Consider the following 23,147-nt stretch of genomic DNA (forward strand, 5'->3'; position numbering starts at 1 on the left):
AGCCTTAGTGTAAAAATTTCTGCTTTTCTAGTTTAGCTTAACTTAAAATAGGGACTAAGTTTACTAAGACTTTAGTGTTAAAATGTAAAATAATCTAAGTGTATGTTTTCAGAGTCAGCAAAACAGTGAAATGAGTTTAATCTTTAATTTATTAGAACCAGTAAGTGATGATTTTAAAAGCATAGTTCCCACCAAATTAACACATAATTCAGGGAAAAAATACATAGAAAAAAAAACCTAAATCTTAAGGCAGAAGTAAAACATTATAAAAACAGCATGTCTATTACAGACTGTAGAATGTCAGATTTTTAAGAGACTCGCACAGTATTTTATAGCACTTAAATGTGTTAATACAGTCAGAAATATTATCCATTGGTCCAAGATTTCTCAGCCTGTAAAATGCCTCAGCTGCTAATTGAAGAAATTTTGCTGTTAAGTAACAGCTATCATATGACCAAGTGACCACTTTTATGTCAAAGGAACTAAGGCCAGTAATCTTATGGTTTTTATTTGTAAAGATTTTAGAATATTAAATATGAAGCATTACTAGAAATATTTTTAGATTTATCTCCCCATGCTAATTCCCAAAGGATGTACATCACTCCCCTTTAATTCCATTTAAAAATTCTGTGAACTGTTAATATTTATTCATTGTAGGCCTATCCTACTGACAATGAAAGCATAAATTATTTACTTTGATATGGTAAAAAAAAATCTTAGTCAATTACTGCATCTTTTTCTGGTCACTAACTTCAAACTGAAGTCAAAGAAATTTTACACCTCACCAAGTGAACTTCTACAAGTTTCAATTATGACTGGAGCCTGGGCATGGGATGCAGTGGGAGTTGGTGTTTCTTTGCCTCTTTTGTGGTGCTGGGGACCAAGCAGGCAAGTGCTCTATCACTCAGAGATATATCCAGCCCAGTAGTTCATATACACAGGGAATTAACAGTAGTCCTTCTGGAAAACAGAGTTATCAACTTTACATTTCCCTTCATGATCAACACCTTTCGTTTTTGGGGCATGGGATAAGATGCAAAAATGTTTTAATCAAAAAACAAGGATTAGCCAACTTATACATTCTATTGAATAGCGTCAAAAAAGACAAAATGTACTTAAAATAATTTTGTACATCTAGCAAATATGAGGTTGATGGTATCTTAACTAACATATTAAGTAATTACAAAGATTCCTTTTTATTACAAACTTTAAGCTATTTTTATAAAACAGCTATACTTCACAGTACTTCTATCCTTATTTTTGCATTAATAAAAACTTGTTAAAATTTCTTGTGTAGTATTTCTGAAAAATATGTAGTCAAAGAAAATCACTAAAACTACCAGGACAGCTTTGCAGTCCTGATGGCAGATGCATTTTGAAGTAGATTTAGCCCCTTTCAGGGCCTGTCGTTTAAATCATGAATATCTCCAACAATGCAGACTGTGAAAATAAAACTTTAGTCAGTGCTGACTATAGTTAAACAGTACTGGCATTATGGGGAAAAAAATGAAAATGCATTCAACAATATCACGCTAAGAAGAATAACTGATAAATATTTATGTCTTTCTTGAGTCTTCAACTGAAAGCTAATCTGCTTTTCAGACACATCAGCTCCTACGCAAAACAGGAGTACGAAGGTAACTTTGTATACATGTTGCACATGTTTGGCACCCATTTTCCCCTCATTTATGTCACTATTCTAGAACTGACTCCCGTAAGAGATGAAATGAAGGGCAGCCAGAACAGAGCACCTGTTGGGCTCACAAGAGTACATAAGTATAAACCCTTTCCAGCTGTGTGACTGCCCTCACTGTGTTATGCTACATGTAACGTATTATCTGTACAACCATGTTCTCTTGCTATTTGTGGAAAAAATTAAGCTTAACAAAATGTGAAATATATATTAGTTTTCTTTAAATGCAAAGATTAACCATTTTTGGCTCAACTGTATCATAACCAAAAAAGTCTCTGCTTTGATAATACAATACGAGAAAGTTCGCATATGTACACGGGCACAGTCCTTCGTAAAGGGTTTCCTTCAATTTACCTCAGTGTATCTTTACAACTGATACAAGTGATCTTTACAACAAAAGTGAAAAATGACAAAGTAGAAATGATTTCATTCTACAGCACTTTAGGTTTTGTGAAATTTTCCTTTAGGATTTAAAGGACATCATCATTGAAACGCTGCTTTCCATAGTCTGCAGGATCCATCTGAAGCTCTCTTTCTTCATCATCTGTAAGTAAAATAATGATACATTAAAAATAATATTTTAAAAATCACCGCAGAAATCCAAAGTAAAAATGTTTCTATTATTTTCAGCCTTAAAATTGTTTTTTCTTGTTATTTCTCACCTAATGTAAACAGTGCTCTATTTCTTAGTTGCTTAGCTAAACAGTAGTAAGTCTGTAACAGTGTTGGAAGATATCTTGATTTAAACAAATTTTGATTACAGATCCAGAGATGCAGAGCTAGACATAACATACATAGCTAGCAAAACTTTAGGAACCCACAACATTGTGGAATTCATCCCTTTACATATATATGTATACACACACATACACACACATTATTTCTATGTAGATCAAAGTTTAGCCCCTTAACTAAGTTTTGGTATGAAGAATCATTTCTGTGTATATTTCATGCATCTAAGAAACAAAGTGTGTTCTAATTTTAGAATTAACCCATATTGATCATATAAAAATTAGAAAATAAAAGTCACTCATAATCCCAATATTTAAAATTGTGGGGAACTGGAATTTGACTTATTTGGCCACTGACAGATTTTTTGCCTCCTTGGCCAGCAGCTGTCACTCTGCACAGCTGTCAGTTCATCTGCCAAAAGCAGTCCCTTTTTTCAAAATTCTGCTGAAAACTACAGGTTTTGAAATAATTAAACAATTAAAATTATGTTAGAATAACAATGAAAAGTATCTAAATCAGTGTCTGGGAGACTCTCTTTTGAGCAGATGGTTTTTTATGACATTCTTCTTTCAGGTTTTATAGGGTTGTTTTTTTTTTGTTTTTTGTTTTTTGTTTTTTGGTACCGGGAATCTAATTCAGGTCCTTGTGCTTGCCTGGCAGGCGGCAGAACCTCTGAGCTAAATCCTCAGCCCTTTTATAGGTTTTTACTCTAAAATTTCATTCTTTCAAAAGTGGCAAATAGGCAGATCACCTTCCTAGATGCACGAGCCCTGGGCTCAAACCCCAGAATTGAAGGGGAAAAAAATTATTAAACACTCTGACTTCCTTTTTCCTTTCAACAACTTTCCTATTAACCCATTCACAATCAGTCCAGACATGCATGACTGGTCCCATTGGTCGGCTTGTACTACCCAATGGGCCTGTCCGATGGCACCTGACAGACAGTCATGCGTGGACCACTGGTGATCCAATACAGGGGAATATGTTAAACTTAAAGGAATTCTAACTCATAACTGCAGGAAGCCATTTTGCATCATATTCTTTAACTGCTCACATATCTGTAATAGTATAATCTAGTAGGTATGACAATCCCAAATTTATTATTATATGTGTAAAAGGCGGAAATTATATCCATATTCACCTTTACATTTTGTAAACATGGTAATCCTTTTTATTTTTTTAGTGTTTTGAGACAGGGTCTTGCTGTGTAGTCTAGGCTGGTCTTGAACTCAATATGTGGCCCAGGTTGAACTTGAACTCCCAGCAATCCTCCTACCTCAGTTTCCCAACTGCTGGGACCACAGGTGTGTACAACCCATCAGCTGCTAATCAATTTATCAAAAAATGCATTGTATCTCAAAAACATTATCTTTGGTTTTAAAAAGAGAAAATAATAATGGGCACCCAGGCATGGTGGTTTGTACCTAGAATCCCAGCACTCTGGGAGGCTAAGGTAGGTGGATCACAAGTTTGAACCCAGCTTCAGCAACTTAATGACTTAGGGACATCCCGTCTCAAAACAGAAAAGGGCTGGGGTTGCAGTTCAGCACAAAGGCCCTGGGTTCAATCCCCACTGCTGGGGGTGGTGAGGGGAGTTGCTGGTCCTTTTCCAGAAAGCTCTCCCTAGAATGCACATATAAGACCTTATTTTATGGATGTAAAGGCATCTTTCAAGACACGAGTAAGTAGATGGAGACATAATTACTAATGTGCAGTGGAAAATTTCTAGAAACTTATCAGGAAAGTTACTGAAGGAAAAATGTTAGTTCTTTAGATTTTTAAATGAATAAATGTGAAGAGAAAATGAGACATAAGCAAAGGTCTAGGAAGAGAAAAACCGAGACCTGTTCTTGGTACTTAAAAATCATTCCTAAATGTCTTTGGACCCTAATTATTTTCTTAGTAGGGTAAGAGTAACAACTGCTTTCCTTGTTCAGAATAAAATAAAGTATATGAAGGCAGTCCTTACTGCAAAGTCCTCTACAAAAATTTATTCTCTCCAGCAAAAAAAAAATTTTTTTTTGGTGGTGCAGGGGATCGAACTCAGGACCGTGTGCTTGCAAGGGAGGCAGCAGAACCATTGAGCTAAATCCCCAGCCCTCTCCAGCAAAATTTTAGCCCATTTATGCTGAAGGTTGCAATTTTTTATTTTTTTCATGACATCCCTACATGTTACCTAGAAAAATTCAAGGAACAAGAATTTGAAGAGGAAAAGTTTTATTATGCTTCCCTGTTTGTGGTGTTCCAAAAATAGAACACTAGGCACAAATGGGTTAATGATGTTCTCACACTGTTTTTCAGAATTTCATAGGATGTTTTGAATACGAATTGAGCTATCATTTACATTAACAAGAGTTCATTTTCAGTATAACTGTTCTGCCCAGAATACCAGTTTCCGTCAACAACCTCTTTATATTTATCTGTAAAGCATTATAAAATTATCTGACCAAATTTGACATTTGATAATAAAGAATAAACATAATTATATGGACTAAGATTCTAGCTCATTTTAGAAAGCAGCAAAACCTGCAAGCTAATCAAGGTAAAATTATTATGAAAGGAAATATAAAGATATTCAGAATTTATTAAATAATTCCTACGTTTCCTATGAAGAAAAAGACTGTCTCCACAGAAAAGCTCTACCAAGCAAGAGCTATCAGCCAGGGAGGCTCCACTAGGCAAGCAGAAGTTAACCCCCAGGAATGAAGTGTAATTATTTCCTAAAACAGGTAAGCCAGACAAAAACTTTTAGATTTGATTTTACTTTTAACACTTATATAGAGCTTACAGTGTGAAATCCTGCTTTAAGTGCTGAACAAGTATTAAATTATTCAACTCATGTAACAATTAATGAGTTAGGTTAACCATTTCTATTTTACAGTGGAGGAAGTTAAGGCAGAATTAGATAATTCACAAGCTCACAGATCTAGTAAAATGGAGCTAGGATTTGAATCCTAACAGCGTGGTCCAGAATGTAGGCACTTAAGGACAATGCTAAGCTTCCTTCTAAGATATACAAGGAGTGACTGAAAAACACAGTGAAAAAAAAAATTTGGGGGGGTACCAGGGATCGAACTCAGGACCTTGAGCGTGTGAGACAGGCACAGCAGCACTGAGCTAACAGTGTATGTTTAACAAAAATAAAGTATTACAGTAAAAGACCTATTGTTATTAATCTCTCTCAAAGTACTCCCTTTCACTTCAAACACATCTCATCATTCTGGCCACTTTCTGAAGCAGTTCTGAAAGTCCTCTTGTGAGTGATTTTAAGGTGCTGTCAAAAATATGGCACATGTTGCTGCCGAATGTATCCAGTGGGCAGGCAGCTTTGTAAAAGCACTATGGTGTGCCCTCCTCCATCTTTATCCCTGGATCTGGTTCCAAGGGACTTCTGGCTCCTCCCCAAAGTCAAAATGACCATGAACTCTCTACTGGAAGAGATGCTACCAAACCCTCTATTTCACAATCTAGAATTTTGGAGATCAAAGCCAGCGCCTTCCTAGCAAAAGCCAAAATCTTAACCTGCAGCCATAATCCCTAATCCCAGGGACCTCACAGCTTCAGAAAAAACATTCCACTACTCAAAACAGCAGTAAAAAAACTTCTAGCAAGAGAACTTTTATAGTACTTCTCAAGTGCATGATTCAGTTTTTCTTATCTTTGAAAGTTTGAAGGGTTTCAGTAAAATTTTTACTTTCTCTCCTGGGTTTGGGAATAGATGTGTTTCAGGCATCCTGAAATCCGAACATACTTTCCCACAGTGCTTTAGTTTTATATACATAATAACTCCACAGTAAATATGGGCACAACATTTTATAACTGAAGACCATCTATTCTAGGTCAACATTCTCAATACAGGTGAAGAAAGTACGGCTCAGAGAGTTTGAAGAGGCAGCAGGCAGCCCTGTCCCTTGACTGTCAGCCCAATGGTTTTTACTGCTCTATTTAACTGCATGTTCTGACTGTAAGAGCAAACCAAACTGGAAATCTGTTACTTTTCCATTGGAATAATGGAAAAATGTTTTAAAATCATACATATTCTGACTTAATAATAAACATCTGAAATTCAACTTGTTGATAAATCAGGAAACAGCAATAATTCCTTTTCCGCATTTTGTGGACAGTTATGTTTATAATTACTTTAGGTATCTTAAATATCCCTTTTTATTCAGCTTACCCAATCTATCCCTCTTTATTTCCCGGAGCTGGTACTTCTGCATCTTTCCGTCCTCTATAAGAAAGTTCCCTTTCTATCTGCCCTGTCCTCTTGCCACTCTGATCTAATGAACCCCAGGATGGGATAAGAAATATTAAATGGAAAGTCTAAGCTCAAGTAAGATTCACTTGGAAATAAGGAAGTCTAAATATTCAACAATCTCCTCCTTATTTTATTGAAGATATCATCTTCGGTCATTTCTTCATATTTCAGAATCAGTGAATTTATTTTCTTGTGAAGGGAAAAGCAGGAGAAAGAGAGCATGAAGGTTCTGCAGACCTGAGATGGCAGATGGCGAAGGGGAGTAGGAGTTGGGAAGGAGAATGGCACAAGAAAGGGAGAAGAAGGCACTGAAAATAAACTTACTACTGTGGCTAAAACCCAAATGTAATGTTACCAATAGTGATGTTAAAGTGAAATTTTGTGAAAAAAATTCGTCAGCTTTAAGACAGTTAAAAAAACACAAGAAGTGATTGTCAAAAATGGGTGAAGTTAACTCTATAATAAAGAAAACCCTAAACATTACCCAATGAGATAACAGAAAATCCTTCAGGAAAAAAATTGGAGAATATTCAAACCAGAATCTAAACAAGCTTTTAAGACCAGAAGTTAAAGGGTTATTACCTGAACAACAGCTATAAGAACAAAAGGTAACTGGGAAAAGCATTAAATTATGCGTTAATGGACACATTGTGAGCCTTGTGTGCAAAGAAATGTGGGAAGGTGAGTATGAAGGCAGAAAAGGATACACTCAAAGCAGAAGGCAAAATAAATAACAATTCCGCCCTCCAAGAGCTAGCTTACAGGCTAACCAGTATATAATATACATGGCTGAAAAGTCTTGAAGTATGATACATAATTGCAAACAAATATAATCAAAACAAATCACAATGAGAAAAAGATAAAATTTATTAAAAAGGGGTAAGATTGCCGGGCATGGTGGCGCACGCCTTTAATCCCAGCACTTGGGAGGATGAGGCAGGAGGATCGCTGTGAGTTTGAGACCAGCCTGGGCTACATAATGAGTTCCAGGTCAGTCTCAACTGCATAGTGAGACTTTGTCTCAAAACAAAACAAAACAAGAGATAAGATTAGAGACAGAATTAAATTCATTTGCAAAATGCATTCAAAAATTCTCATTGATATATCCTTATATAACTCCTATTAATCTCTCTTCTATCTCCAGTAATCATATTTTTCCAAAAAGTGCAATGTACTATTAAAAAGATGACTAGGTAGAAGTCAAGAGTCTCTAGTTCCCTTTTTTGTAAATTATTGTATTTTTCTGTTACCATGGATTGAACCCACGGGCATTTTACCACTGAGCTACAAACCCAGCCTTTTTTACTTTGAGACAGGTTCTTGCTAAATTGCCTATGCTGGCCTCAAACTTGCTATTTTCCTGTCTTGGCCTCCCAAATAGCTGGGATTACAAGCATGTACCACCATTCCCAACTTCTAGTTTCCTTTTTGATATAGAACTCTAGATCAAGTATATTTTCTTCTGAGTTTTTAAAAATAATTTTTGTCACAAATCTAAATAAAAATTTAATTACTGTAAAAAGATCTAAGGCAGAAATCAAAACAGGATTAACAGTGAAAATAATTTTCATGCATCATATTATAAAAATCTTATATAACACACCCTAAGGTGTGATATAATCAACTTTGATAGAAAAGGTTTTAAAACACCACAAATAACTACTGAACAGTAAGCAGGCAAAAAATAAGCCTAAAAACTTGCAAATAAAGGAAATATACCTGCTATGCATGCATGGTGGGGCTGCATGCACACAGGGAGATTCTGAACTTTTACTAAGTTAAAAGTTCCGAAGTAGCACTTCACAAGAAAAATATGTTGAATCTGTGTATTAAATATAAAAGGTATCTTCACAAACTTATTAAATATAAATTTTAAGCCTCTCAAAAATTTCCACAACCTTCCTATGCTGTATCAGTGGTGAAATAATTTCACTTGTAGTATTAGGGAGACCTCTCCTTTTGAGGCTTTCCTAACAAAAATGTTGCCTGAGCCATACTTTAACCTAAAATAATGCAATGTCTTCAGATGAGAAATTGGAAAATAATTATTTTCTAGAATCATTTGTCTAGAGTCATTCTGAAAATTTCTGAGGATTCTGAGTTCCAAGTTGTACAATAACTAAAATTTTTAAAAAAGTAAAATAATTGATAGATCTATTTATCATAAAAGTATTAAAAGCAAAACTACAAAAAACCTTTCAGAATCACTTCAAATTAATATTAAGACTATATTACTAAGTATAGGTGGGTGAAATTCCACACGGAGGCCAGGCTCATGCTCACCTTGGACGTCTTCCTCTCCACCGTCGCCATCTTCCTCCTCATTGTAAGCCAGCTCAGCCTGCTTGTCTGCCTCGTACTCACCTACATTACCGTCATCCCCATTATAATCCGCCACTTTAGAGCCGTGCTGAGGATCAACGGGGGATTCGTTTTCATCAAAGAACCGGCCTGCGAAGTAGGTACAGGGTTAGTGATAGAGTAAAGAGAGGAAAGGAGGGGTCTACACTGAAGGCAGACCACAGAGTAGATAAGTGAAACCTGGCCACTTTCAGGGTAGTGGTTATAAAAAGAAACCATTTCATGAAGGTTCTTCCAGATAGCAGTGAACAAGTATTTTTTTTTTTTTTTTTTGGTTGCTGTCGTTTTGTTTTAAGGTGCCGAAGCTTGAGCTCAAGGCCTTAGCATGTGCTAGGCAAGAGCTCTGCCACTGAGCTATGCACACAGACCCGCCTTTACCGAGCCCCACCTTTTTTTTTTTTGAGACTGGATCTCACTAAGTTGCCCAGAAAAGTCAATGTTATTTAAATGCCTCCAAAGTGAATAAAACTTACTTACTAAAGATGTAAGAATTTAAGACAAAATTTAACAATTTTCTGTGATGGGTCTAATATATTTCAAAAATTTATATTTCCATAAGACAGAAGTTTCCCTAGCTTGGAAAGAAAAGTTAGGTACAAACTGCAAATATTATGGAGGTATCTGTCAGTTCTACAGATGGCTCATCACATCATCAAGCCAAAATATTTTGAATTGCTGGGTAAAGAGTCAATCAGGAAACAGTTAAACAAGAAATCCTGTTGGGTGTGATGGCTCATGCTGTCACACCAGCACTCTCTAGCCAGGCTCCCACTGGTTGGAAACCCATGGCTATGCCATAGGGATAGATGGACATCTGTTGGCCCGGTTTTACAAGTTGTTCAAAATCCAGTATAACTAAGGTTAGGGATTGGAGGATCCCAAATTCAAACCCAGTCTGAGCAACTCAGCGATTTAATTAGATCTTGTCTCAAAAAATGCGAAGAGGGCTGGGGTACAGCTTAGTGTGAAGGTCCTGGGTTTAATCAATACAAAAAACAAAAAACAAAATAAAACTCCAGAAGTCTTTTAAGTATTGAAGGGGAGAGGGTGCGGAAACATGACTAAAGTAAATGGGGCCAAGCCAAACCCCAGCATGCTGGAAGGTGAGGTAGGAGCACCATGAGTTCAAGCCTAGTCTGGCTACACAGCAAGACTCCATCTCAAAAAGCAAAACAAATAAACAAAAATGTATGTCAAATCTACTGTAGAATAAAAGTGGGGTATGTACAAAAACTAAATTAATGAAAAAGTTGATCAATGACTAAAGTAAATGGGGCCAAGCCAAACCCCAGCATGCTGGAAGGTGAGGTAGGAGCACCATGAGTTCAAGCCTAGTCTGGCTACACAGCAAGACTCCATCTCAAAAAGCAAAACAAATAAACAAAAATGTATGTCAAATCTACTGTAGAATAAAAGTGGGGTATGTACAAAAACTAAATTAATGAAAAAGTTGATCAAATAGAGGCTGAGGGTATAGATTAGTGGTGTGGCACCTGTCAAGCAAAAAAAAAAAAAAAGTAGTGTGTACTTATGGACAAAATAGCTTGCACAGGTAAATCATCTTTTTATGCAAAGTAAAACTTGTTTTTTAAATTTAATTTTACTAAAGAAAATAAATTTAATTAATCATGGCACTGGAAATTGAACTCAGGAGCCTCTCACTGACTTACGTCCCTAACCCTTTTTTATTTTTATTGCTTTTTGAGACTCACTATGGGTCTCACTATCTAATCCACCCCACCCTTGAACTCACTGTGTAGCCCAGGCTGGTCCTGAACTTACAGTTCTTCTACCTCAGCTTCCTAAGTGCTGGCATTACAGGGTGTGCCACTCACGCCTGGCTTGAAACTGCTATTTTAAACATGTAAACAGTTATCTGTACCTATTATAATACTCCTACAGAGCAATTTAAAGTTTCTTTTTTAAAGTGCTTAATTATCTGACTAGCTTGAATTCAGACATAAAATTTTAATATGATAATTACAATAATAGAGATCATTTTACAAGTCAATAACAAGAACAGATGACCACACAATTGCTCCTTGTTAGGCAGGAGTACGATAAATATACATACATTATATAATATATGTCCTGTTTGAACAAAGAGCTAACCCTAGCACTGGGTTTCCAACATTTTTTTTAAACAAAACTGACCAAATAAAGTTGCTAGTCATTTTGGGAGATTTGAAAAACTTCACATTAAACAATGAAGTTTGACAATGTAGATAAAAATACATAATGCTGTTAATATCACAGTCTGCTAAATTATATAGTTATCAGGCAGTGTATCAGTGTGGTTTAGAGTTTGGAGGGAAAGTTTCAAAAGGAAGACAAGTAATGGCCTGTGGTGTAGCTTACTGGTAGATAAAGTACATAGCACCTACTCAAGTCCTCGATTCAATCCTTGGACATCCACCCCAAAAGCAGGCAGCTATGTTAGTCTGATAAATGAAAAGAAGCATTCAGCTGGGTGCAGTACTAGCTACTTGAGAGGTGGAGGTGGAAGGAGCAATTGAGCCCAGGGTTTCAAAACCAATCTGGGCAACACAGCAAGACTGCCTGTCTAAAAAAGATATGAAAGAAAAACACTAAAATAGGTAAGAACAAAGATGGAGTATTTAGGAAATATTAAGGAGACTAATTTAAATGTAATTATACTGGGAAGTAGAAAGAGGAAATTTAGACAAGCAAATTAGGGATAATTTTGAAAGATCTTTAAAGTTAGATATTTTTAAAGGCCTCCTCCATTCACTTTACAAGGTCACTGTTTGAACCAAATAACAAAGCATATAAAGTATCTACAATAATCTTTTTTCCATTCATCCAATAATGATTCACTGATGTTTTTGATCGGTAGTGTGCTACTTGCAGTGATACAAAAATACAGTTGCCGTCTCCATCCCCTGTAAGTCAGTGCAATATGGGAGACAGGTACATAAACTACTGTGACACCATGTGTGCTCTGCAGCATAATGATCTACAGTGGCATCTAAACATGGAGATAGGTGCTACAGTTGCTCAGTCCATTTGATAGACTGAGTATGAATTTTATGTAGGAGGCAATAATCAGTAATTATGATTTTTCTTTTTTTTAAGACTGGGTCTCACTTTGTAGTTCAGGCAGTCCTTGCACTCACTTAGACCAGGGTGGTCTCACACTCACTATCCTCCTGCCTCAGCCTCCCTAGTGCTGGATGGATTACAGGTGTGCACCACCATGATCAGCTGCTTTTTTATTTTTTATTTTTTGGTACCAGGGATCAAACTTGGGACCTTGTGCTTGTGAAGCAGGCAGAGGAACCACTGAGCTAAATCCCGGCCCTGCTTTTTGTTTTTTTTTTTTAACTCACCGAGAATAAGAACTAATCTTATGGCACATTATACTGTGCAAAATTCAATTGTGCATCATACTGACACTGGTGGCTGACTGAAAATGATGAACTTAGAGCCTATCAGCAACAAGATAGCTTCATCAAGAAGTTTAAACAGAACACAAAGAAAGAAGCAATGTGCCCACTAGTTATTAGAAATCTCTAAAGCCAGTCATGGTGACGCACACCTGTAATCCCAATACTCCAGGAGGCCGAGGCAGGAATAAAGGAACTAATACAGTGCTTACTCTGTAAACATTCAAGCACAGCCGGGGGAACTTAGTGAGGCCTTTTCTCAAAATTAAAAATAAAAAATGGGCTGGGGATGTAACTTTTTTTTTTTTTTTTTTGTACCAGGGAGCAAACTCGGGTCGTTGCACTTGCAAGGCAGGCAGTGGAAACATTGAGATAAATCCCGGCCCTAATTTAATTTTTTTTTTTTTTTTTGGTACCAAGGATCGAACTTGGGACTTTGGGATGTAACCTGGCATAGGCCTTGAGTTATATCTCTAGTACTGCAAAAATATATAAATCTTTTTTCCAGCTTTAATTGAGTTTATTGGTACATTTTAGGGATACAGTACAGTTACATTCATTGTTGGGATCTTGTACCTCTACATGACAAGTCGTGATTCTCATTTTTTCCCCTTACCCCTGCCCTCCCTTTCCCCCCCCATCTACAAACACTTTATTTTCATCTTTTCATTCTCTCACATTTTTTTCTTTTCCCTTATTACCCTTCCCCTATAAATTTTTAAAATAAAAAAAGAAAGTCTTTGAACAGTATCAAATTTGAAAAACTAGTAGAAATTCTCAATATTTAAATTCCTTTCTTTTTTGGAGCCAAACTAGCAAATCTATTAAACATATAATGAGCACATGGTATATCTGAAGTAATTTTTCATGTATCTTCCTTTCTTTTGTTCTAATTGGTATAATAAGATGGTCCATGATTATAGACTAATTTCGTATACTCCACATGACCTAAAGTATTAAGCTTCTTTTTCATTTCTCCTTAAACAACACACTAGAGCTTCACATGGAATGCTAGACATTCTGTACAACAACTGAAATATCAGGCCACAAAAATTAAAAAGTGGCAACTCGTCTGTGTCACAGGAACAAGGTCCTGAGTTCAATCCCTGGTAACCTCCCCATCACTAAAAAAGAAAGGATAATAACAACAGTGTTATGGCTTGTATCTAGATGTCCCCCCAAAGCCTCATGCAGTCATGAGTGGGCTTTTTGGAGGTGGCTAGATCTAGAATGTGTGCTGCCAGGATCAGGGATTTGCTGTTGGGACTGATTCACCAGGGTGTGAGTGCTACCTGCCCTAAGGGGGCGGGTAGCCTAGATAAAATATAAGGGATAGAAAGAGCTGCTGCATTTGTTGCTTGCCACTTGTCCACTGTCACTCCTTGCAGCTTGCTGCCCTGCTTTGCCATGAACTGTTTCTCCTCAGTGATGCCACCCTGCCTTGGAGCAAGCTAACTATGAACTGAAACCTTTAAGGCTAAATAAACCTTTCCTTCCTTAACTTGTAGGTCTTGGGTATTCTGTCTCGGCAAGAAGAAAGGGAACTAAGGGAAACAGTAACGTTCCTCAATCAGGAAAGAGCATTTCAATCAAGGGAAATTGGGCTGTAAATTTTAGTCCTGTAGTATAAATCAAATGACTACTACAATAAAGTATTTGTTGCTTTATTAGCTCAAAATTAATTTATGGGTTTTAACTTATTAATCATTCTACCAAGAATACATTTATATGTTTCAAGTCATTGTAATGATTACTTATCTCGAGTTGGCTAAAAACCTAGTGAGAAGGCTGGGGATTTAGCTCAGTGGCATCTCGCCTGCCTGGAAAGTTCAACGTCCTGAGTTCAACCCAGGTACCAAAAAACAAAACAAAACAAAACCCAGTGAGAAAGAAAAGGAATGTTTACAGGAAGCAACCACTTTTTCTGGCCTTTATCTTATGGAAGTTGTTATGATTTCTAAAATATCTTATGTATTCAAGGGCGGGGCTTTGGGGGAGGCGAATGGATCATGGGGGCGCAACATTCCTCAGTCCAATGAGTTCACAGCTGAATGAGCTAGTAGGAATTGGGGCCTGGTTGGAGGTGGATCGCTAAACGGGTATTTTCTTGGCCCTGGCTCCTCCCTTCTCTTTCTGCTTCTAGCCTGCCATGGTTGAGGAGCTTTCCTCCATCAGGCCCTTCCACAGCCATTTCTGTGCTGGAGCCAGTTGACCATGCACAGGACTAAACCCTCTAAAATCATGAGCCAAAACAATTCTCCCCTCTTAATTGAAGTTTTGAGTATTGGGGATTTATTCCAGGCATAGGAAAGTGACTAATACCGTGTTTACTCTCATTTCACTCATTAATTTGGCAGTTAATACCGTCAGCTCAATTTCACACTGAGAGTTTTGACTACTTTAAGTATTCCAAGGGTTAACTGACATATGATGACACTATTTGTTGAGATAAAAGTTAGAATCGTGAAAGCTGGAATGAGGTAGGTGAGTAATGACAAAAATATTACTGTAGCTTTTCTTCACAAAATAATATGTAGGGAAATTACTGACTGGCTTCTAAATTATTTAAATTTATCTCATTATCTGGAATCTATTAGGTAAAAAAGGTGACTTATTTTGTATCCCAAAGTATGTATAGGGCATGTCTGTACTAGGTAAAGAAAAGAAGCTATTATTTGACTCGGGGGAGGTAAAGAGAAGTCAAAGAAACCAAGGAAGCAGGGATAAGAGCATCCAAACACAACCTTACCATCTCCCCATTTCCAAGGTAATGAGATTGAACTGTTCTTTCCCATTCTTTCCACAAGCTGCCCTTGCTATGTTTTCCTTAGAACTGATTCTATGGGGGACTTGGAGGAGGAGAAACAGTTTGATTTGTTTCACACGTCAGTGTTCTTTGTCCTCTCCCTCTTTCCCTTGTCCACACCACTGGGTCAGCCTTAGCACCAGCACAGCATGAGGAGGCCTGAGGTAGATGATCTACTAGCTTTTGGTAAGTGTTATGAGATATACATTAATTATATAAGACGATTCTAACTTCAGTATTCAAGGTTTTGTTTTGTTATGTGTTTGGTCCTGGGTATTGCACTAAGCTACCTCCCCAGGACCCCTTCACTCTTTTTTAGACAGGGTCTCGCTAAGTTGCTTAGGGTGGGCTTGAACGGGAGATCCTCCTTTCTCAGCCTCCCCAAGTGCTACGATGTATAGGTCTGTGGTATCCCACAGACACCATATTTTATTCATCCAAATGGCCCCTGGGTTGCTTCCACCTTTGGGGCATCATGACTTATGCTGCTGTGAATATAGGTGTACAACTAGCAGTTCAAGTTTTCCTTCAAATCCTTGAGTGTATAAACAGAAATGAGGAATATCTTTTATTTATTTATTTTTGTACCAGGGATTGAACTCAGATCCTTGCACTTGCAAGGCAGGTGGTGGAACCACTGAGCTAAATCCCCCAGGAATATCTTTTTTTGTTTTGAGACAGTATCACACTATGTAGTCCAAGTTGGCTTTAAACTTGTGATTCTTCTGCCTCGGCCTCTGAAGTGTGGAGATGCTGGTTCCCTTAATTTTTAAACTTGAAAATATTCAGTATTTGTGTTCTTTTTCAAAACAGGATACAGATTTTAGCTCCCTTCACCCCTGCGCATTCTTTATTATTATATTATTTTTTATTGCCTTAATACAGAAATAGTTTTCTTGAATCACTAGCTGAGTTTACCATTAGATTTTATCATTTTTTATAGCTGTTATCCCCTTCAAATTCCTTTTATTAAAGAATAAACTGTAGGGGCTGGGGATTTAGCTTAGTGGTTCCGGCACCTGCCTCACAAGCGCAAGGACCCGAGTTCAATCCCCAGTATCAAAAAAAAAAAAAAGAATAAACTGTACTCTTCTTCTGTTGAAGGTCTACGAGAAATAATCCTAGTCTTAATATATGTCTTCATTTTGTTTTTTCATTTTTTGTTTTTTTTTACATTTTTTTATTGCATTTATTGGCACAATCTAGGTATACAATACAGTTACATTTATTATTGGGATCCTGTACCTTTACATGATAGATCTTGATTCTCATTTTTTCCCCTTGTCCCTGCCCTCCCTTCACCTCCTCCTCCCTTCCGCATTTACAAACACTTTATTTCCATTTTTTCATTTTCTCATATTTTTTTCCTCTCCCTTATTACCTTTCCCCTACCCTTCCCACTTGCCCTACACCTTTAGCCCTTTACTTCCTATTTCACATTATTAATTATCTCATTAGGATCTTGTGTACTATTATAGTTTTTCACACTAGAGAAACTATTTGGTATTTCAGTTAAAGAAATCTCTGTATGAACATTAAAAATAGGGAATCCTAAAATAAAACTAAAAAGGAAAGTTAAAGCAAAAAGGCAATGATGTAAAATTAAAATAATCCTTAATTCTGAAGATGAAAATGGTCCCTGAACATATTTAAATTGCTTCTTGCTCTTGTAGTCTTATATTATTCTTTTTTTCATTACTTAGAGAATATTAGTTTCTGTAATCAAACCCACGTATATATGACCTTACATATTTAAAACAATGCGTTACCCCTGTACAAATGGCAAAAAAATTAACATTTCTAGACCAATATGGCTGTTAATTTCTGTATAATGCCAACTCAACACAGTAAATTGGGATAACTTTTTCCAAAGTCGACAGCATAAAGTTTCCAAACATTCAAATTTTATATATATGTATATATATTTATATTTATATAAAAAGACCAATAATAGTAGTATGTTATGCATCAACAACAGCAACAGTTTTCCAGATTCTGCAGTCATCTGAACAAAATTACAGACATTCAGCACACTCCATTAAAAAAACAAAAACAAAAAAACAAAGAAAAGAATAATACCCAGGAAACAGCAAACTTTTGTTGCTGTTGTGGTACCTGGCACCATTTTTTTTTTATTAGTATCTTAATCATCATCTGGAAAGAGAACATTCTAGAGTAACATCATTAAAAATAGCTCTGATAAAGCACGGTTACTACTACATATCATAAAGCAGGTACAAGATATTTTACATTCATAGAGGTATGATACAGTACCACCCTACATCTCTAATACTAGAATCAGTTTTGGTTTGAAATTTACTTTGTCTGCAAATAAGATTGCTACCCCTGCTTTTTTCAGGGTTCCTGTCACATGGAGAATTGTTTTCCATCCTTTCACTTTCAGTCTATGGGCTTCTTTTTGCACTAGGTGTGTTTCTTTTATCTAACATATTGTTGGATTTTGCTTCTTATTCCATTTTGCCAGTCTATTTCTCTTGATTGGTGAGTTGAGGCCACTGACATTGATGGTTATAATTTGAGACAGGGTCTCACTATGTAGTTAAGACTGACCTGGAACTCACTATGTAGCCCAGGCTGGTCTCGAACTCACAGCGATCCTCCTGCCTCAGCCTTCCGAGTGCTGGGATTACAGGTGTGCGCCACCATGCCCGGCCTCACATCTTCATTTTGTCCTCACTACCTGGCGTTAACATTCTGTATTGGCCATTATCATTTATCATGTTAAAGATAACATTCTACTATCTTATGCCATTTGATTTGCTGATGAAGTCTGCTGTTAATATAACTCAATCATTGGAAATAATCTGGATTTTCTTCATCTATCCTTTCTGATATTTTGTAGGTACATTCAATCTCAGAAGCCAAATCTATGTATTTTCAGCTCTTTAAATTCTTGAAAGTTCCTGGCAAGTATTAATTATTTGTCATTTTCTCCACTGTCTTCTTCTTTTTTGTTATTTTGAGATAGGTTCTCACTATGTAGGTCAGGCTGGCCATAGACTCACTATGTAGCCCAGGCTGGCCTGAAACAGTGATCCTCCTGCCTCTGCCTCCCAAATGCTGGGGCTACAAGTGTGTGCCACCATGCCTGGCTCCTCTACTGTCTTCTCAAAACTCTTATTATATGTACATCTTCTGTCTGTACCAACAGCGCTCCCATATACACACATGACACATAATACATTTATATACCACTTTGTGCTACTGTCTTCGTGGGTATCTTAGCACAAACTTCCAAATAATTTATTTTGGTCAATTATGTCCATGGTCTACAGTCTTACACTGAAGTTCCCCACTATCCCATACTGGGGACTGAACCCAGAGCCTTTACGCAGTGCTGCATTCCCAGCACTTTAATTTTTTATTTTAAGATAGGGTCTCACTAAGTTGCTAAATTGCCCAGGTTTGGCTCAAATTTGCAGTCCTCCTACCACCATGCCCAGCTCCCATACTAAGTTTTCAGGTCAATAATTCTTTCTCATTTCTAAAATATATAATTATATTTTATATGTATCTGTTTTTATTTCTGCCTATTTGATAATTTTTAAGTCATTCTCTCATGTTTCTCTTTGAGTACTTTAAAATATATTTCTAAGTTTTTTGCAGTTTGTTACATAAAATCATTTTTATGTTCCATTTCTGTTTTTGTTTGAGACAGGGTCTTGCTATATATTTCAGGCTGGTCTTGAACTCACTGTGTAGCCTAGGTTGGCCTCAAACTCAGAGCAATTCTCCTGTCTCAGCCTCCCAAGTGCTAGGATTACAGGCATGTTCCACCATGCTCAGCTTCATGTTTCAATTCTTTTTTTTTTTTTTTTTTTGTACCAGGGATTGAACTCAGGACCTTGCGCTTGGGAGGCAAGAGGCAGCACCACTGAGCTAAATCCCTGGCCCATGTTCTAATTCTTAATGTGTGTTTGGCATCAAGTTTTTCCCCATGATTTTAGAATGTTGGTTTATTAATTTTCATTGTACAGGTAGTATTCTATGTTTCTTATCTATATTTCTCTCTTCATGCTCACTCCTATAATCTATAGTCTTAAATTACTTTCACCCAGTTCTTCAGCCTAGGATTAGAGTTTCTATTTTATTTTCTTATCAGTACATGTTTGCAGTATATACTACTACATTTATCATGGGAAATTCATACATAATACATCTTAATTTTTAAAAATTCCCTACCCCTCTTGTCCTTTCCTGCTCCTTCCAATTCTTGGTCTCTTTCCCATTTGCAAAAGCTCTATTTTCATCATTTTTTTTCTCCTCAACTTTTTCCCATCACCTTTCCTCCCTTCCCCTTTCCCTCCATCTCATGTACCCCTATCCATTTAAAAAAACTCCCTACTTCCTATGTATCTAACTTTTATTTTGTCCCATATATATATATATATATATATATATATGTTGTTTCTTACATAAGAGAAAGCATGCGATAGTTAAGCTTGTGAGTCTGACTTATTTCACTTAATTTATAGTCTCAAATTCTATCCATTTATCTACAAATGCTTCAAGGTTATCTTTCTTTACAGCACAGTAATACTCATCGTGTACAAATGACACATTTTCTTTATTTATCTGTGGATGGGCATACAGGCCATTTCCAAGATTTCACTATTAAAGATTGTATTGCATGGTACTGATACAAAAACAGGATGTGGATCAATGTAACAAAACAAAAGAAGTAGAAACAACCCCAGGCACATTCAGCCATCTGATGGTTGACAAAGGATCACACACTGGAGGAAAGACAACCTCTTTAATAAATGGAGCTGGGAAAATTGGATATCCACATGCAGAAGATTGAGTCTAGACGCATAAATCTCACCATGCACTAAACTAAAATCAAAATGGATCAAAGATCTAAATGTTAAGACAGAAAAACTTAAACTGCTGGAAGATAAAATAGGTAAAATTCTTGAAGACACAGGCATAGGCAAGATTTTCCAAACAGAACACCAATGGCACAAGAAATAACACTGCAAATAAACAAATGGGATCATACCAAACAGCAAAGGAAATAACCAAGAGCGAAGAGACAACCTATTTTGTCAGCTATTCTCTAGACAGAGGACTAATATCTATAATATATGAAAGAGCTCAAAATATTTAGATCCCCCCAAAATAAAGGACCCAACCAAAAAATGAGCAAGTATAATGAAGAAGTACTTCTCAGAAGTACAAATGGCCAATAAATACATGAAAAAACGTTCAACATTGCTGGCCATTAGAGAAATGCCCATTAAAACAACACTGAGCCTCTTACTCCAGAAAGATTAGCACTCATCAAGAAATCAGATCATAAATGCTGGCAAGGATGTGGGGAAAAAGGAATTCTTCTATATTGTTGGCAGGAATGTAAACTGGTATAATCACTATGGAGATCAGTATGGAGATTCCCTGAAAAACTATAAATAGAAATTCCATCTGATCCAGCGATTCCCTGTCTACATATTTTCCCTAAAGAGTTAAAGTCATTATATTACAGGGATACACACACAGCCAGCCATGTTTATAGGATTAGATTTTATAATCACATTGCAGAGCTTCTACTCCACGGTGCTACTAAAGGTAGCACATATTCAGTATACCAATGGTGTAATGTTTATTAGTTCATGGTCACAAGGTTCTGTCTGTACCTTCCTATTTCCTTAACGGTTGCTACAATGCAGTCCTTGATATTAGTCAAAAACAGTTTATTTTCTGCTTCATCTGTTAAGAAGGATGAGACAAGAATTAAGTCCCAGCAGTAAGCAGTCAGCCTGGCTCTCACTTCAACTGGCACTATTTTATTCTTACTGATCCTAACAGTCAAATTCCTAGAAACCTGCATTTTCAGACCTGGCACTCAGTACACCCTATTGCTCAGTTTTTTTCATCACCATCCATTTTTTCCCCCTTCTTTTTGGTGCAGGGGATTGAACCCAGGGCAATGCTCATGCTAGTAAGTGCTCTACCACTCAGCAATATCCCCAGTCTCTTGTTTCTTGACCACATAAATGTTTACCATGACTTTCAGCTTATCAATACATTTTTAATTTTTCTTATCCTTTCATTTTTTACAGAGCTAGGAAAACTAGTCTTTCACATGCTATGCAAGGGCTCTACCACTGAGCCACACCCCCAGTCCTGGTCTATTATGTGTATGAGTACAGAGAATATGCTATAGTTGGACTTGCTAAGCTTGGACCAGAGGCTGAAAAATACTTTTTAAAATTCCATAAATAAGCAAGGTTTGGTGTGTATACCTGTAATCCCAGCTATTAAGGAGACTGAGGCAAAGTGAGGCAAGAAGATCATAAATAAGAGGTCACTCTGGAGAACTAAGCTAGACCCTTTCTCAAAAAAAAAGGGTTAGGGTGTAGCTCAGTGGCAACGAATATGGCTAGCATGGGAGAGGGGAGCAGAGGAGAATGACATGTGAAGGAAAATCATGTTTTCTCTGATAGATGAGCTTGCTTCTCTAATGTTGTTGAGAATCTTTTACCACTGTTAATTAAGCGAATCCCTGAAGCTATACAGAACAGCACATCCATGACAGCTTGATCAACAACCATTGCCTACTGTTTGAAATAACTGTTGTTTCCTTGTTACTTTCAATAGGGGACTGATATTTGAAGTGAACTGTTTTTGAGTGTAAGCCATCTAAATACAGGAGATATATCCTTCCTAAATGGAAAAAAGGTGGACCTCCCACAGATTCTTGGTTTCAACTATTCTGAAGGATGTCTGAATATTTACTGGAAGTATCCCCTAAACTATATTTTATGTTATCATATAGCTGACATTCTACATTTTAAATTATCTTCTAAATATATATCCAGGGCCGGGGAATTAGCTCAGTGGTTCCACCACCTGCCTTGTGAGTGCAAGGATCTGAGTTTGATCCCTGGTACCAAAAAAAGAAAAAGAAAGAAAGAAAGTAAATATATATCCAAATATATCTTCTAAATAAGGCAAACACACCCAAAATATTCTAGCCATATTCACATATGGTAATTCAAAAATCAAATTTATAAAAATATGCACATTTTGTAAATATATCACTCTATATTAGGCTGTAAAACAAAATTTTATGTTAAAAATTGCCCAAAATATTGCAGTGATCTCAATATGTCTAAGCCCCATTCCCTATTTTTTTTTCCAGCTTTGAGTTTATTGGTACATTTTAGGGATACAGTACAGTTACATTCATTGTTGGGATCTTGTACCTCTACATGACAAGTCTTGATTCTCATTTTTTCCCCTTACCTCTGCCCTCCCTTTACCCCCACCTCCCCTCCCCATCTACAAACACTTTATTTTCATCTTTTCATTCTCTCACATTTTTTTCTTTTCCCTTTTTACCCTTCCCCTACCCATCCCAGCTTCCCTACACCTTTAGCTCCTTTCTTCCCATATCTAAATGTCAGTAATCTTATTAGGATCTTATGCATTGTTGCAGATTATTCACACCAGGGAAACTATTCAGTATGTACACATGTGTAACTTATTTATTTCACTTAGGAGTATATCTTCAATATGTATCCATTTTCCTACAAATGAATCTATTTTCTCGTTCTTTATGGCTGAGTAATATTCCATTTTATAGAAAAACCACATCTTCTTTATCCAGTTTCCAATGGATGGGCAAATGGGCTGTTTCCAAGATTTAGCTATTACAAACTGTGCAGCTATAAACATGGGTGCACAGACTTCTCTGTGATATGATTCTTTTAGTTCTCTTGAAAAGATACCCAGCAGAGGGATGGCTGGGTCAAATGGAACCTCTAGTCCAAGCTCTTTGAGGTATCTCCATATTGATTTCCATAGTGGTTGCACCAGTCTGCACTCCCACCAACAATGGAGAAGGGTTCCTTTCTCCCCACAACC

The 23,147-nt window shown here is 36.8% G+C and overlaps 1 protein-coding gene across 1 annotated transcript in view; it reads right to left on the minus strand.

Moving 5' to 3' along the window:
• Positions 1–689: 689 nt before the first annotated feature.
• The window catches only part of Golm2 (golgi membrane protein 2), a 117,770-nt gene continuing 95,312 nt past the window's right edge, over positions 690–23,147 (minus strand). Inside the window, exons 10-11 of the mRNA XM_010624863.3 lie at positions 8,967–9,134; positions 690–2,237 (exon numbers count right to left, since the gene is read on the minus strand). Coding sequence (XP_010623165.1) covers positions 2,164–2,237; positions 8,967–9,134 — 242 coding nt within the window. The 3' untranslated portion in view covers positions 690–2,163. The remainder of the gene's footprint in view (positions 2,238–8,966; positions 9,135–23,147) is intronic.

This window comes from Fukomys damarensis, unplaced genomic scaffold, assembly GCF_012274545.1.
Source record: "Fukomys damarensis isolate Sample0158 unplaced genomic scaffold, DMR_v1.0_HiC HiC_scaffold_17, whole genome shotgun sequence".
Lineage (NCBI taxonomy): Eukaryota > Metazoa > Chordata > Mammalia > Rodentia > Bathyergidae > Fukomys > Fukomys damarensis.